Source organism: Abramis brama, assembly GCF_963993115.1.
Source record: "Abramis brama genome assembly, chromosome: 16".
Taxonomy (NCBI): domain Eukaryota; kingdom Metazoa; phylum Chordata; class Actinopteri; order Cypriniformes; family Leuciscidae; genus Abramis; species Abramis brama.
The window spans coordinates 4,643,736-4,662,205 of NC_139978.1; the positions used below are offsets into that span (position 1 = coordinate 4,643,736).

At 36.7% G+C, this 18,470-nt stretch overlaps 1 protein-coding gene across 4 annotated transcripts; it reads right to left on the reverse strand.

Moving 5' to 3' along the window:
• Positions 1-1,734: 1,734 nt before the first annotated feature.
• On the reverse strand, positions 1,735-11,785 carry fgf17 (fibroblast growth factor 17). 4 transcript variants are annotated; one of them, XR_014603026.1, is made up of 6 exons: positions 11,419-11,785; positions 10,904-10,940; positions 9,987-10,167; positions 8,231-8,337; positions 2,311-2,656; positions 1,735-2,096 (listed from the first exon to the last, which is right to left on the reverse strand). XR_014603026.1 is itself a non-coding variant. In XM_084087137.1 (5 exons), the coding sequence occupies exons 1-5, from the start codon at positions 11,448-11,450 to the stop codon at positions 2,375-2,377; spliced, it is 603 nt and encodes a 200-aa protein (XP_083943263.1). In that variant the 5' UTR covers positions 11,451-11,785; the 3' UTR covers positions 1,735-2,374. The 4 variants fall into 4 exon arrangements, 2 of the variants coding, with proteins under 2 accessions (XP_083943263.1, XP_083943262.1); XR_014603027.1 differs by having other exon boundaries at positions 1,736-2,096; positions 9,987-10,131; XM_084087137.1 differs by having other exon boundaries at positions 1,735-2,656; positions 9,987-10,131.
• Positions 11,786-18,470: the final 6,685 nt, after the last annotated feature.

Below are 18,470 nucleotides of genomic sequence, written 5' to 3' on the forward strand. Positions count from 1 at the left end.
ACACACACACACACACACACACACACACACACACACACACACACACACACTTATGTAATAAAGTGCAGAGTCTGTCACAACATCTTTCCCCTCTCCTGCATTAACAGCAGGGGGCAGCAGAGAATACGTGTTTATTCCTGTGATCATTACTCCAGTCTTCAGTGTCACATGATCCTTCAGAAATCATGATGATTTGATGATCAAGAAACATTTATGATTTGTGTGTGTGTGTGTGTGTGTGTGTGAGTGAGAGAGAGAGAGAGCGAGAGAGAGAGAGATAGTGTGTGTGTGTGTGTGTGTGTGTGTGTGTGTGTGTGTGTGTGTGAGAGAGATAGTGTGTGTGTGCGTGTGCGTGTGTGTGCGTGTGTGAGAAAGAGAGAGAGAGAGATGGTGTGTGTGTGTGTGACGTGTGTGTGTGTGTGTGTGTGTGTGTGTGAGAGAGAGAGAGAGAGAGAGATGGTGTGTGTGACGTGAGAGAGAGAGAGAGAGAGAGAGAGAGAGAGAGATAGTGTGTGTGCTGATTTGCTGTTTAAGAAACATTTATGATTTTTATCAGTGTTAAAGAACAGTTGTGCTGCTTCATATTTTTGTGGAAACTGAAATACATTTTCCCCGAATTATTTTATGAATAAAATGTATTTTATTATAGCTATTTATTTAAAATGGGAATCTTTCGGAACATTATAAATGTCTTTACTTTTCTTTTTTTTTTAAATCAATTAAATGCATCCTTGCTGAACAGAGGTGGACGAAGTACACAACTTCCTTACTTGAGTGAAAGTATAGATACTACTGGTCAAATATTACTCCGTTACAAGTAAAAGTTGTAAAGACTGATTCTTACTTAAGTAAAAGTACAGAAGTACTCGTTTTTAAAAATACTTAAGTATCAAAAGTAAAAAGTAAATGTCAGTGCATTGTTTTATTATTGTTGTATGTAATACTTAAAGTGCCGTATGCCTCTGAATCTATGCCTGCCTTCCTACCCTCATAGCAATATCACATTTATTTCTAGAGCACAGTTCCAGTAGTGGGATTGAATGTGAGATTGAATAAGTCACTCAATAACGTCCACAATGGTTTCGGACACACAAATGGCTGTTCCCTCAAATATTGCCCTATTTAAAGTTTTTTGGCTTTTAGTATGAATATGTCAGCCTTACTGTTATCTATAAGCTAGTGTGCTCCAAAAAAGTGACAAAAGTCGCATTTATAAGACCAAACCCAACGTTGAAAATGAAAATCAGGTTTATGTCAGAATCCAATGTCAGATTGACGTTGATCTCCAACGTTGGACAGACGTTGTATTGTGGTTGAAAATGAAAATCGGGTTGACGTCAGAAACCAACATCAGTCGGGTTCTGACGTCAACCCGACTTTTATTTTCAATCAATATCCAACGTCAATCTGATGTCGGGTTCTGATGTCAACCCGACTTTCATTTCCAACCACAATGCAACCCCTGCAACCAAAATCATTCACTGACTGATGTTACTTTCTACTCAAGGACCTTGACAGAATTGTAGTGGAGTAAAAAGTATGATATTTGTCTTTCAAATGTAGTGAAGTTAAAGTAACATTTTCCAGAAAAAATTATACTCAAGTAAAGTACAGATACTCAAAAAGTGTACTTAAGTACAGTACTCAAGTAAATGTACTTTGTTACTGTCCACTTCTGTTGCTGAATAAAAAGTATTAATTTCTTCTCATTTGTTGCTAAAAATGAGAATCAATCGGAGACTCATATTTATTTTTCTTTCCATTTCACATGAGGTATAATGTAAAACATCTTCAGCTGAAACCGACGTGGATTTATATTTTATTTTACATTTACATTCCCCTTAAAGGAAAATGTCTCTTTTATTGTGTTTAATATTGAGCATATTGTCTAAAAACGCCCACACAACACACATACAAATACCACCTTAATTAAATATATACATTCTCTTTTACTATCTTACCATATTTACAGGTCACCCTTTACAACGAGCATCCGTTCAGTGTTCAAGTCCATTAAGTACGAAAAGATATAAAAATAAAGCAGCCTCTTCTTAGTATAAACAGGGAAATCAGTCCGATCTCGTGAAAATGCGTCGCTATAGCACGCATTGTGTTTATCGTGCAATTTATACGCGAAAATGAGTTTTTACGTGCATATGATACGCAGTTTTCGCGTGCATGATTAATTCGCGTGCACGCACTTTATTGCGTGTAATACACACGCACCCCACACCACTACTAAATCTACCCATATGCACGTAAAAAAACCTCATTTTCGCGTATAAATTACACGATAAACACAATGCGTGCTATAGAACGCATTTAGAGTGACCGGTTGGGGGAATAGTCCGCTGAGTGTGTGTAAGTGTCGGTGTTAGGAAGGTTTTCTGTTGCGTTTGGCCCGTCGGGTCGGAGGGAAGCTGATGAACTCGAAGTGTTTGGGTTGGTCTGAGTTGGGGAAGGGAAGAGGGCCTTGGTGGAGGCGTTTGATGAAGTGAACTTCCCGCTGGTTCTCCCTGGTTCTGGAGGCCTTGATGGGTCGACCCTTTCTGCTGAAGGCCACGAACCAGCCTTCGTATCGAGCGTTCTGGAACGCGGTGTAGTTGTTCTCCAGAACGATCTCCGTGAAGATGCAGTCCCGTCCCCTGCCGTTAGTCTGGGACACAGAGAGAAGAATCACGGGTTATTACATTATTACATCAACCTTTATTTAACTATGGCAAGTCCCTTAAAGGGATAGTTCACCTTTTAGTTGATAAAGTTTTAAATATGGATATTTTTCGAACACGAACACCTCGCTTCACTTCAGAAGGCCTTTATTAACCCTTTTATCACGGATGGAGAGGCTTTGATATACTTCCAAAAAAATATACCCATTCACTCCCATTATAAAGCTTGGAAGAGCCAGGACATTTTTTAATATAACTCTGATTGTATTCATCTGAAAGAAGAATGTCATATACACCTAGGATGGCTTGAGGGTGAGTAAATCATGGGCTAATTTTCATATTTGTGTGAACTATCACTTTAAGAACAAGTTCTTCTTTTCAACAACAGCCTGGCAGGAGAATCAAGATCTCCAGAAAGACATATTCACCTTCATTTATACAGCGATTTTAACAATATAGATTGTTTCACAGCAGCTTTACAGTGATAATAGGAGATTACAGTAACAGAGATTGTTTTGGCTTTACAGCAGCTCTAGAATAAAGTTATTGTCCAGCTAAAGATAGTTTTGATTGAGTCACTTCCGTTGCAAAGATCATTAGTTCTACATACATTAGTTAGGCCTACTAACATATTACAACACACACACACACACTCATTTAAAACATTCACAAGCTGTGATAAAAACACTCCCTAACAGTTTTTTAAAGCAACACTAAGGAACTTTTCCTCTGCGGTCGCCCTACAGGTTGGAAGCGGAATTGTCCATTACCGCTGTCGTAAATAATTTAGCCTAGCGCATCCTACTGTCGCTCGCGCACGCTCGCTGTTTATCCAGCACCGGCTTTGGAATCAGCAATTGTAACGCTTGCCGTAAAGCAAGTCAAATTTGTAGTTTTCTTATGTCTCATTAGAACTACAGAAACGCGACCCGATCTGGTAATCTTACAGAGCATGGATATACCAGATAAAGGACCGCAAAGCGGAGGAAGAAGTGCCGTTCACCCTGTCACGACTTGATGAACCACTGAAACGATTTTGGAAACATTATTTGAAGGTAAAAAATCTTACTTAGTGTTGCTTTAAATACAGAGATTGAAATAAATGACTTTTGTAGCACATTCCAATCACTCGGAGCAGCGAAACTAAAAGCAGAGCGACCATAGACAGTTTTTTTTTAGGGATAATCAAACGAATATGATTAGATGATTGGGTTGAATATGTACTAACATGTGGTTGCAGCAACTCTAGCAGATATTTGGGTAATAGACCTAACAGGACTTTATAAATAAAAATACACCAATGTCATAAAGTCACCATGAAATCAAAATGGGCAGCTCTTTTTTTTCTTTCTTTTTTTATGGAATATTTCAGCTTATTGCAACTTCTGTTTCATGCCGACTTTAGACTTAAAACAGGAAAATAACTGTGAAATTAAAGTCCCCCTGTGGTGAAAATCCAGCTTTTATGTTGTTTATGTGTCTATGTGGTGTTTTTAATATGCTTTAAGACAAACCATGTGTAAATTCATAAGTCGACACCATTGCTGAGTATTTTCTCCTTAAAACTGCAGTGAACCAAAGACAGTCTCAAAAACACGCTTTGAAATCGCTGGTGTTTCTGACGTCACAAACTACCTTGTATCAGATCAATGTGTGATCGTCAACCAGTGGATCTCTGAGCTGAGTGAGTGAGTGGAGGCGGGGCTCATTTGCATATAGAACCATGTATACTAAATGAGGCAAGGGTGTCGAGTTACAGTCAAGATATTTTGATACACTTAATTGCATGGTATTTGCAATTAAATTAAATTGTATTGCACTGTAAAAAATAAAAATGACAGTAATTTTAAGGAAATTTCCACTAACACTAAAATGCAACACAATGCAATGCATAATTCAAAATACAGGTAAAACACCTGGAAAAAAAGAATATTTCTACAGTACGTTGTGCCCTATTTTTACTGACTTTTTTATATAGTGTATAGTTTAAATTTATATGTAATTCAATTAGTTTAGAGTGTTTTTGACATACTTAAATCTGACTTAAGTTCCTCTTTATATGTAACTGCATAATTCTAGTCTTTAAAATATATTTAAAGTGTACTGACAAATGTACCAAGAAGTAATTTGGATTGGAGCTTGTATTTAAATATATTTGTAATTGCACATTTGTAATGATGAAGATGCAATTTAGTACATTTAAAATATATTAACTTTAAATAACACACTACAGTTAAAAGTATTTCACATGTGCTTTAGTGTGTTGGTAAAGCCTTACCTACCAAAATAAGTGCACTTCTTTAGAGCATTAAAACATTATTTAAAATTGTCTTTTCATTTGACATTAATTCAAAGTGCATTTTTTTACTCAAGTTTAAGTTCCTTAAGTGTGTTAGGAAACATTTGCAAGTACAGATTTTTTTATATGGACTTCACACTGATACCTACGGATGAATATGACGTTTATGTTTATTATCTCAGTTGAACAGCATGTGACCTCTGTTCCTGCAGAATAAACCAGCTTTTATTATTTAAATGACAGACTTTGTTTCATAATTCCAAAAGGAATTGAAAGTGCTTTTAATGGTTTGTATCTGATCTAGTGTGATCTCACAGGGCTGCCAACTCTCACGCATTGAGCGTGAGACTCACGCAATTGACACTTTTCACACGCTCTCACGCCACACATCCATTTTCTCACGCACAGAAAAATTGTGGAGCAAAGAGGTACTTTTAATATTAAACTAATTCTCAGCTCTTAGATTCCGTCAATTTTATTACGAAATTTAGACAAAAATACGTTTGGCGCTTGTAAATGTGACGTGACAGATCGCTGAGCGCCTCAGTTCAAGTGCACGTGAACCGATCACCTGTTACTTTTTTATTTAAAGATGCAGTACAACTTACCGAAAGTATACATAATATCGACCAATTAGTGTTTTTCAACCACGGAAAGAGGTCAATATAACAGCAGGAGAACAATTATTTATGTCACATAACGTTACATTTACCTCAGGAAAGCCATTTAACGACCATAGCATGTTAATTAAATAGAAAAAATAGCTAGAGAGGAGATTTTGCTGAGCACTATATTACACATTTATTATATTTTTACTTATGTCATTAAATAATTGTTATTATAACAAAAACTGCATTATATTTAATTTAATATTATTGTTAACCTTTAATAATACCAGCAGATTGGGCCCTCTATGTTTACAGCATTAGGTGAGATTATTTTTTAAAATAAAATTTAAAATAAACATGTATCCAAAATAGTCAATATTGAATCAAAATCGGAATCAAATCACAAGAATGGAATTGAAATCTTGAAATTTTTGTCAAGCAATAATAAAAACTGTATCCTATACCAGTCATTGTACAATGTAAACATTGTAACATGTTGTCACTAAACTTCATAAAATTCTATTTAGTTACCAAATGTTTTGACAATCACAATTACACTTATTGTGATGCAATATTTGTTTTTACATACCCCCCCCCCCCCCCCCCCGCCCACCACCCTCGCCAAAAAAAAAAATCTCACTCCAAGCTAAACTCAAAAGTTGGCAGCCCTGTCTCCAGCATTGTTCGAGTCCTCGTCTCTCAACACGGCCCCGATGCTCTCACTGTCTCCATCTGTCCCAGCACTTTGTCTCATGGCAAACTCATCGCGCTGAAGACATTTTTTCCACTTCCGTGAAGGAAGAAGTGCTTGACATCTGACTATGTGCATGTGTGAAAGAATTTTGATATCTCTTTTTGTCTTTCCCATGAAACAAACATATGAGTCTGGAGCGACTTAAGGGTGGGGGGGGTGCAGATTTGTATTTTAACCCACTGGCGTTTTTTACATTTTGTTTATGTTTAGAATTTGTTACTTCATTGGAATGGTGCGAAAGGTTTTGGCACTTGCTATGTGAACAAAACAAAACAAAACAAAAAACATGGACATGATTCGAACAGGTTAAATGGTCCTGTAAAAAATAGAAACACTTGTGGTCCTCGCGGTCAAAAACGAGCGCATTGGAAATGAATGAGACGAATTTCATCTAGAAAATTTCTACTGAAAGCTCATATTTTGAGATATCAGGCTTAAATTTGGAACACAACTTGTTTAGATTTTGTTGCAGTTTTAGATTAAAACGTGATTTAGAAAATATATATTTCAAATATATGTCAAAATTGAAAATAGTATTTTTGTGCATTTTTCATAACAATACATGTAAAATTCTGCTTCTTTTTTAAAGTTTACTTTTTAAAACTTTTTTCACTTCAGTAATAATCTGCCAAGTGTCGTCTTAGAAAACAGATTTACGACAGTTTAAGTTGGAAATTTAATTTGCAGGTCTATATGCTCAAAAAGTGAATAAATGGATTATAAATACAGAGTAAATATAATTTAGTATAAAAAATCCCCTAAGAATACAAAATATTAAATAAAGTGTTTTGTTCTACCATCATGTTTAAAATATTAAAAAATATAAAATATTTTCCACATATTTTAATGTTTTAATTGAACTTCTTGGGTCATTAACCTCAAAAATCATAAAAAATCATAAAAAAAAGTTAAACATTGAGTGTTCATAAGAGGAGTCCAAGACCCCAGGATTTTTGTCGCACTTAAACCATGAATACACACAAAAAGAATTGAATGGATTTGAGGAGTTTTATGGTTGAAATTTAAAAAAATGATCAAATCCTTCCCTTGCGGGTCAATTTGACCCCCTTAGGAATGAATGGAAAGCGAAGAATGCTTCAGTACACAATAAAAAACCTAAAAACGCTCAAAATTCAATCTAAAAATGCGAAAACTTTACCAAAAAAATGATTTTATAATGTCTACATGTGTGTCTGAATGCTGTGGAACGGACTTTAGGACCCAGCGGAACACCTCGTTCCTCCATAGAACTATAAGGCCATCTAGAGGCAAAAGTCATGAAAGATCATGTTATATTATTTGTTTTCCACAAGAGGTCGACAAAGACACCCAATGTAAGATATTTTGAGCTGAATTAAAAGGGTTATGCATGAAATTGTGAGTTATCTTTAATTTAAGTTGAAAGAATGTGCTGAAATGACTAAATTACTATTTATTTATTATTTATTGATCAAATCTAGTAATTTAAAGAAAAAAGAAAAAAAACGAACAAAAAATCTCCAAAATAATTGCATACATTTTTTTAAAAATATTATCAAAATGAAATAACATAAGCATTCTGGAAAAACAAAACAAAAAAACATTAAGTATAACTCTTCTGGCTTCAGGTCATTGTGTCCCGCGAGGGAAAGATGTGTTATAAAGTGCGAAGGAAGGATGGGATGATAACAACAAATATCCCCTCGCTCACTACTGTATATCCGAGTGAAACTGTGATTTTGTCCGTGGGGATTTGATTGGATGGTTGTTGTTTTCTATTGGATGATCTCATGTTTTAAGTCATGCAACCTAATTATCAAAGATCCATTTTTTTGTGAAGTTCAAAATACACTTGCCCCAACAAAAATAAAACATGCTTCCCCGAGGAATCTCCGAGCAGGATGATGGATAGGATACGTACCTTGCCCACTAGTTTCCCCCTGCGGTTCATACACAGGTATCTGCCAGTCTCCGCTCCTTTGATCCGAACTCGACTCCCGAAGGTGTCCGTCTCCACATACAGTCTGGCTGTAATGCAGGACAAGTGTTTTACCAAACAAAATACTGCATAGATCCAGCCATCTATCAATGTCATATAAAACTATACCGAAATCATAATGAAAACACACCAAATTTAGCTCAACATTATTGAGAGCAGAGTAAAAGTAATTCTACACTTTTGATCAATGAAATTAAGCTGATTCAGTCCTGTTACACTTAGATGATATGGCAAGGCATTTTGACTTTTAATCATCCCCAGAATATGAATTCTTGTCAACAAATATCAAAAATTACATTTTTACTAGTTAAAATGTTAATTCTTGATATCAGGAATTAGTATTCTAGTAAAAATGGCAATTTTTTTTATTTCAAACGATTCAATTTCCACTAGTAAAAATGTTTATCCTTGATATCAACAATGATGTCGCAGAAATACAAATTTTGAAATTGTATTTTCGGCAGTTAAATGTCTGCCATTCAAATTCAGTTGTTGATATCAAGAATTGATTTCTTATAGTTAAAATTCCAATTTAACATATCAGAATTTCTTTTTTTTTACTAGTAACAATCATAATTGTTGATATCAGTAATTATAAATATATAAATATATTTATAATATATATATATAAATAAATATAAATATAATTATAATATATAACAATTGAAAAGTAAAAAAAGAAAAATTTTGAAATCAATAATTCGACTGTCACTAGTGGCAATGTTAATTTCTGATATCATGAATGTGATTGTTACTAGTAAGAGCCATTTTAGATATCTGAAATTACGCTCCTAATTATTGATATCAGAAATACATTTTCAGATATCGGATATAACAAATGTAACATGTTGAAATACATTTAAAGATATCAACAATTAACATTTCAACTAGTGAAAATTGAGTTCTTGATATCAACAATTGAATTTTAATGGCAGCCTATTGAAAATACATTTACAGATATCAAGAATAGTTCAAATTTGTATTATTGATATCAGGAATTTGCATTTCTGCAAGTGATGACATCATTGTTGATATCAAGAATTGAAATTTTTACTAGTGGAAATTGAATCGTTGATATCAAAACTTGCCATTGTTACTAGAAATTTAACTCCTGATATTAAGAATTAACATTTTAACTAGTAAAAATGTATTTGTTGATATTTGTTGACAAGAATTCATATCCTAGGAATGGTTAAAAAAGTCCAAATGTTTAGTGCGAGAATTAGAATTGTGACGTTTATTATTATTTGTTTAATGTTAATATGAAATACATTTTTGGAAAGAAAGAAAGAAAGAAAGAAAGAAAGAAAGAAAGAAAGAAAGAAAGAAAGAAATGCCAAGCAGTCACAAAGCATTGGAGTGTGTGTAATGTGTGATAGGTCAATATTTTTAAGATTTCAGGTATATTAAGTTCAAATGCATAGTGCAGTATCATGATGTTCAAGATGACTCTCACAAGTCAAATCAGTCTCATTTCCCTTTGCTGTTTGAAGGAAATTATCACATCCTAATCAACACAAAGAGGAAACGATTAAGCAAAGAAATGTCTTTTGAACTATATCAGCAAGTCCCTTTTCAGCCAATAAAGCAATCAGCCTCGAAACAGCCCTATAATCTGCACCGAAACTCCCCGTGAGTGGATCACCGTGGCGCGGATGAATATTTGACGCGGACTCACCGAAAGCGTTCCCGTCCTCCGCGGTGGCGCTGACTCTGCGGCCCGGGATCTGCACGTGTCTCCCGCTGGTCCTGCTGTACAACTGATACACCCGAACCTGCCGCCGGCTCAGCTGGTCCGTCAGCGAGCCCTGTTCCCTCACATACTGCTTAAAATTAGGAGAAGGGTGATTCTTCTCCCCCTTTTCGGTGCAAAGGGAAAATAAGATCACATATATGATCTCTCTTTCTCTCTCTAATGCTGGAATAGAAAACCTGTTTCGTTTTTGTAAATGCCAGCAAGAGCACTGATCTAACTCTGCAGCCCGATCTCATGTGTTTATCGTGCAATTTAGACGCAAAAAGGAGATTTTACGTGCACATGATACGCAGTTTTCGCGTGCACATGATACGCACTTTATGGCGTGTAATACTCCACACCACTAATCCTACCCAAAGGGTTTACAGTGTGTATCATATGCACGTAAAAACTTTTAAAACTGTTAACTTTTTTTTTTGCGTAGGCCTATAAATTGCACGATAAATACAATTCGTAGGCTGCTGAGTTCGTGTTGATTTGAACTCAACAGAGTTAGATTTGATTTAGGCTCATCTATTCCAGCTAGGGCCTGGGGCCCACTAGAGGGCCTCAGCAAACTTACAATGATTTCAAATGAGTTACAATAAAGTAATCGATGCTAAAAATCGTTAGACATGTAAACTAGATGCCCCATCAAGATCACAGGCTACAGTTATTAAAAAACTTTTGATCGATTTTGAAGCTTGACATAGGCTATAACCTTGCTTACTACACAAGTTTCAAAGTATCAAATTTAAACTAAATGTAATTGACATATGCATGCAGTTTAAATGAAATACTAATGCTTATTAGGCCAGTAAAAACACAAACAAAATAAAATGTAATAAACAGCTATTTACCTGCGCGTGACACCACACCACGAAGAAGTGAAAAGAGCTACAAAATAAAACAAATCAAAAGTGAGAAAATCATTATAATGCATTATATAATGATATATTAGATATAATAGCATAATATAATTAGGTAATAGGCAACATATAATAGCATTGTATAATGTACATTTGATTAATGCCTGTATCACATAATGTAGGCTACATAATACACACATAAAATGTAATTCTATCGTTCTCTTGCATTACTTTCAGTTCAGCAAAGACCGTTTTCTTATCAAACAAATACACATATGTTCACTAGGCTAATATAATTATTGCGTTGCTTGTATGGTTCTTTGGGGATTAAAAGACCTTTTTTCTCCGAAGCACCAAAACAAAACATTTTCCAAAGAACTAGAAAATAAAGTTGTTGTTTTTTGCACATTCTTCTTATAAAGCATCAAACTGTAAAATGTCCATCTGCAACATTAATTTGGAAGATTAACGATCTAAATATCGCCAAATATCAGTAGCCTACTCACATGTACAAGCAGCGCTGATTTATTCCATACATTGTGGAAACGCAAAGTCAAAAGTTTTATCCAGGGTTCTCCAGAATGATAATCCAGCTCGCTGTGATCTCCTGATTAAATGAACAGAGTCAAATCCATATGCCAGTATAAATATATAAATATATACGCGACTTCAGGAGCGCGAGATCTTCAAAAGCCCCTCAGATGCGCGTCTTGGCAAACACACACGCGGATAAATCCCACTGGGAAAAAAACGATCCACATATAGTCCAGAAGAGTATGGAGTTCCATCATATGTTTTATAGCAATGCGATCATTTGATTGTAAGGGTGCAGTGTGGTCTTGATGTTGTGTTGGCACTGTCACTTGTGCGTCTGGATCATTCACTGCGCCACAGGGATAGACGTCAAGATCCCTCCCTTTTCCCCTTTACAGACTCATGCACTTTAAAAAAAAAAACCCTCAAGCCTTGCTGTGTTCTGTTAGATGCACACCTGGAGGTGTTTCTAACATCCATGTAAATGAATCAAATCACTAACTTCACCAAGAGACCATGTGACTATCCACATGGCAAAAAGCAAGCCTCTCCTGATGTCTCCCAGTTTCACTCAAACTCCCATCTAACGGATGATTAATCTTTCCAAAAGAACTGTGATGTATTCAGATCATCCTCTGTATTTAAAGCTTTGAGGCTCTTCAGAAAGGGGTGTGTGTGTTAGGGCCCATCTCAGTGTTGGTCTATCCCCACGAAGGGGCCACGGCTCACACCTTTTGCTAACCTGGCGGCTCTAATGAGATAACAATGGTGTCCTTTAATCACAGGCCTCCAGCGGGCTTTTGTTCGCTCCTGCAGAATCCACATCAAGCACTAACGATATAACGTCAACAGGATGCTCGCTTTCCCACGCATAGTTCAGTCGCATCGGGGCAATTAGTGCTGTCTTGCAAGTGTGACCATAGCAGAGCCACTTGGTTCCCTCAAATCAAAATTTGTGTGAACTTTTTCCACACCTAGAAGAGTGAAACTCAAGGATTATACCGTCACCGTGATTTACCAAGTGCAACATGTTCCATGATTGTTGATCCTGGAACAACATTCCTGTCCTAAACCTTAATTATCCCTAAAATAAGGGAATTATGGGTGAATAACACTGATGATGAAGCACCAAACCCTGATTGTAAGCCTAAACGTGATATAAACTGTAAACTCAAACATGATTGATTGATTGATTGATTGATTGGAAAGTTGATCCAGGAACATGTTGCACATCGGGACACAAGGCCAAACCCTATATTTAATGTAGAATGTCATGTTTTTTTTTTGTTTTTTTTGTTTTTGTCTCACAACCTGCTCATGTTGGCATATCATTTGTCAACAGGGTTAACAAATGAAAAATACTGTGAAAATACAAGTTTGATTGGATGCACCAAAATCCAAGTTTGTGCCACAATATGCTGAAGTGTGTCTTTTATTGGATGCACACCTTGCATTTCAAAAATAAATGATATGGAAAGAAATTTTTTTTCTTCTCTTTTAAAAGTCAATGATCCTAATTATTTTGCTTTCCTAGTTGCATATAATGATTTTTATAAAAGGTGTATAGAATTTTAGATACTTCTATTTTATCACATCTAGGCCATTTTTTATTCAGTTTATGAATTGTCTCACTTGTTGAATGAATTTAAATTTGTGAACCGTCCATCTGACTGGTCAGGATGGTGACAGACGTGGACTTGACTCTTGGCGTTTATTGCAAAGTGTTCTCCACCCATCAGTTTGTATTTTGCTAACGACGGACAGATAGTCAGAAGGGTGTGAATAGTTATTGGCGATAAAGATGAGCGAGACAGGTGTGTGTTTGAAGTCAATATAACTGGAAGACTGAATAGCTCAAGTCTTTGCAGGAGTCCAAAATCTGCACAAGTTTTATCCACTGAATTCTTAATTTAAGATTTTCAAAATGTAACTAATAAGATTATTATATGTATTATAATCTAGTCTGTTTTCTTTTTTTTCTTTTTCTGGTGTTGCTTGTTTTTGTTGCTCATGGGCAAGTCCAGACATAACTTTGTTTCTGCTTTAATTTTGGAAGGAGAAATCTGTGAACTGGATTTTAAGATACTGAGCATTGGAAGCTGGATGCATCAAATTAGGCAAAATATTTAAAGTCCCCCTGAGGTGGAAATCAAGCTTTTAATGTTGTTTATATGTATTTGTGTTGTGTTTAATATGCTTTAAATATGCCATTGCTGAGTATTTTCTCCTTAAAACTGCAGTGAACCAAAGACAGTCTCAAAAACACGCTTTGAAATCGCTGGTGTTTCTGACGTCACAAACTACCTTGTAACCAATCAGATCAACGTGTGATCGTCAGCGAGTGGATCTCTGAGCTGAGTGAGTGAGTGGAGGCGGGGCTCATTTGCATATTCATAGAACCGCGTATACTAAATGAGTCGAGGGTGTTGAGTTACATTCAAGATATTTTAAGACATGAATTTATTTTCAAGGAAAAAAACATTTAAATATGTAATTTTGGTGATAAAAGATTAGTTTTAAGGGATAAAATTATTAAGCCGATATTCTCAGATCGGGTTTAAGGCCTCATTCATTTGTGGAAATAAATTAATGGGATATATGCATTTGCGTCTGCCATGTAAGCGGACAGATCAGACATTCTCATCAGTCTTACGTCACTGAAAAAGCCACGGTGGCGAATGATGTAAACTCGGGTGGACACCAAGAGTCACATGACTCTTTTCAATGGTGCAATGGAGGACGAAGTCTCAACCCAAAGCTTTCTTGACCTTTAAAGATGGTACAGACAGAAAAACCTTGTATTATCATTTCATTTGCATCCATTGCAAATCATGAAATTTTCCTTTCCGGCCTAAGCTTTTCCGGGTCAGTACATCTAGCTTGGGTTGTTTCACCAACGGTCGTCTAAAAAAATCTGATATAATCAACAAATCGGAATTGTGCATCAAGACTTGCAGTGTAAATGTGGCCTCAATGTCACAATCTTCAAATTGGATTTGATCTTTTGACATGCGCATAAATATACAGAGTTTCCCTCTGTTGTTGCATTGCCATCCTCCTTTACATTGTTCAGATTTAATATTGATCTATTTCTCCTAATGAGACAACAAGCAAAAGCTTTGTGCCGTACTGCTGCTTATATTTATCATCCAGCTTCCCGCGACCAAATCAAGGCATCTGTGGATGAAAGTCTGAATCAAGGACTGCTGGGAACATGGTTGCCAGGTTTGTGTAACAAAACCAACAAACCAAAACCAATTCCTATTCAATTACTATTGACTTACTATTCAAAACCTGCGCAATCACGGCCAAAACTATTCAACCAAAGCTCGTTCCATTACACCGTTCAACGTCATTGCACATGTGCAGATCTTGTTTTGGTTTTCAATCCAATCAAGTGTTTACATGTCCTGTCGAACAGTGTAAACCAACCCCTATAATCCGGATAAAATTTATACTGGATTTGACCAATTCATTTCGATTGACGTGACTTTTTTATTCAGACTGCACTACTTGTCCGATTACAAACGGATTATTAGGGTCCATGTGAACACAACCGAGGGAAGACAGATGTCTATTAAGTGTGATTTGAACCTAAGAACTGTTTGACATGTGCTGGACATTTAAGCAGACACACCCTAAAAGCCTGAACTGAAGACACACAGAGGTAATGTGTGTGTGTAAGTGTGTGAGTGTGTGTGTGTGTGTGTGTGTGTGTGTGTGTGTGTGTGTGTGTGTGTGTGTGTGTGTGATGGGTAGGTTTAGGGGTCGGGTTAGTGTGTGTGTGTGTGTGTGTGTGTGTGTGTATGTGTGTGTGTGTGTGTTAGATGGGTAGGTTTAGGGGTTGGGTTTGTGTGTGTGTGTGTGTGTGTGATGGGTAGGTTTAGGGGTCGGGTTAGTGTGTGTGTGTGTGTGTGTGTGTGTGATGGGTAGGTTTTGGGGTCGGGTTAGTGTGTGTGTATGTGTTTGTGTGTGAGAGTGATGGGTAGGTTTAGGGGTCGGGTTATTGTGTGTGTGTGTGTGTGTGTGTTGGGTAGGTTTAGGGGTCGGGTTAGTGTGTGTGTGTGTGTGTGTGTGTGTGTGTGTGTGATGGGTAGGTTTAGGGGTCGGGTTAGTGTGTGTGTGTGATGGGTAGGTTTAGGGGTCGGGTTAGTGTGTGTGTGTGTGTGTGTGATGGGTAGGTTTAGGGGTAGGGTTAGTCTGTGTGTGTGTGTGTGTGTGTGTGTGTGTGATGGGTAGGTTTAGGGGTTGGATTAGTGTGTGTGTGTGTGTGTGTGTGTGTGTGTGTGTGTGTGTGTGTGTGAATGTGTGTTTGTGTGTGTGTGTGTGTCCTGGTATTCCCTATATTATGGGGACCAAACGTCCCCACAAGTATAGAAATACAAGTAAATTTTGAATTTGTGGGGACATTTTTTTGGTCCCCATGAGGAAACAAGCTTATAAATCACACAGAATTATATTTTTTGAAAATCTATAATAACTGAAAGTTTTCTGTGATGGTTAAGTGTAAGGGGAGAGAATATACAGTTTGTACAGTATAAAAACCATTACGTCTGTGGAATGTCCTCATAAAACGTGTATGTGTGCGCGTATGTGTGTGTGTGTGTATATATATATGTGTGTGCGTGTGTGTGTGTGTGTGTGAGAATGCCAAGCATGAGAGGGCTTAAGCAGTGGATCTTCTCCCCAGACCGGATTCCCATCGGCCCAGTGGGATGCCATGGGTGTCGGCCACATTTTTCTGGGATCGGGCGGCTCAGAGCAAGAGGGATGTGTGTGTCCTAATGAAACGCCACACGTCTAGCACCCCCACGACCCTCTCACACTTTTCTTCCCTCCCCTGCGAAGTGGCGGTGAGATCTGAGGGCCTGAAACATGATCTTATTGATTCACATCTCGAGCTTTGTGATGGAAATAACCCAACCACAGCCCCATCCCAGAATATACACACGGATATCCCGTTAAATAAAGACCCGGAGAGTCACAGATGACAAGTGGACGTGAGTGAGATCTTGTTTGGGTTCAGAGCTTCAATGTCAAAGTGCTGACATGTGATGACAGCGCACAGACGTGTTGAGCCATTCATTTCTGTGTCCGAATGGATCAGATCCAACATAAGCAGGCTCTAAAATTAACTACTTATAAAACATAACACATTAATCTATTTATTGAGTGATTATTAATTGACAATGCATATGTTGTGTGTAAGAACCACATGTTGTTTGGTCATCCTTGTATTATTAGAGCATGTGGGATTTATAGAGCACTTCATTCTTTACTTGCGTTCATGTCATTTCAGGATTCATTGGAGACATCATCGCCATTGATAGTGACCATGATGACATTTTTTTAATAATAATGTTTAAAACACGTGCCAAATGTACTCTTTGTAGTTTTTTATTGCTTTCAAACACGTTTAAACCATTTTCCAAAAACGTGATTTGATCTTAATGATGTCATGTGGTGTAACCGTCAAATAAAAAGTGATAAAAAAATTTTATACTTTTAATTGTATGCATTTTAGTCAATTTATTAAAAACGTTTTAAAATGTATTTTGTATTTTTTTTTTAATTATTATGAATTATTAATCCATAAATATACATTTTTTGGGAGTTGCACCACATGACATTTAACTACATGAACTAGCCTTGCCTTGTCATAAAAAGGTCAAATCATCTGATATTTTAAAATAATTATTGACCTTGACACACAGTGATGAGGGTCTGCAGGGTCTCTATGATAATTAAGATTGTTCTGCATGACTATGATTGGCAGACAAGTATTAATAAGCAGAAATAAGAAATAATAATAATAGAAATACTAGACGTACATTTTCTGAAGACCATGTGAGTGGTGCTTGCCATGTGCAACTGCCTCAAGTAAAAAAAGCTCACACCCATGTCTTTACGATATTCTGAGAGCATGATTAGCATGTTTTAACAAGATGCTAACATGATTAGCATGATGCACTATTAACATGTTGCTAGCATGATGCTAACACGTTCAATAATTTGTTATAATGCGAACACATTTAGCATGTTGCTAGATCATGCTAACACGATTAGCATGTTGACACCATGTTTTTAACAAGATGATAACATGATTAGCATGTTGCTACCATCCTAGACAGCAACATAGTGTTGGCCCAGATCCGCCCCACATCTGGTATGTGTGGAATCCACGTGTACAAGATAAGGGCCCGATCTGGGCCGACACTATGTTGCTGTCTGGGATTAACCTAACATGATTAACATTCTACTTCAATGATTTAGCATTTAATTTCTAACATGTTGCTAGTATGATTAGCATTTTGCTAGCATGATGATCAACAAGATGCTAACATAATTAGCATGTTGCTAACACAATCCTAACATAATTAACATGCTATTAGCATGATGCTTACACATTTAGCATGATGCTAAGCAAGATACTGACATGATTAGCTCTCCCCAATAATCCACATGATTTGAAAATCATTCATAGGTCTACGACAAACAGTGCGGGACGAGTTACGTGCTGAAGTTTTGTCCAGAAGAATAATAATAAGTATGCAAGAAATAAATATGTGAGTAAATATATGAGATAATAATAGCGTGCTTTGCCTTACGGCAAGCACTCCTAATTATGCAAAACTAGCTGTATTCCCATATGAATTACATTTATAATCAATACTGTATTGATACAATACATGTCACTGACCCTAAAATGAACGAATGACCTCAGTTGCTCTCAGTTTTTTTTGTCAACAACATTAGCCTTTAGCTGCGTGTTAGTGTACTGTGGGCTGCAAGTGAAAGGTCGATTGGTGGTCTCCCTAACAGCTTAAACCACATCGTAAAAAAAACTGGACCATAAAGAACAACTGGCTACTCGGTTCTGACGCCACAAAAATAGAGACAAAGCTTTGGGAAGTGGGTGGTCCGCTCTCTATGAAAAAAAAGGTAGCGTTCTGGTGTCTAAAACACCTGGCCTGACCAACTGAGACACACGATCAGGAGACCCGAACAACAAGAATCTGGAGAG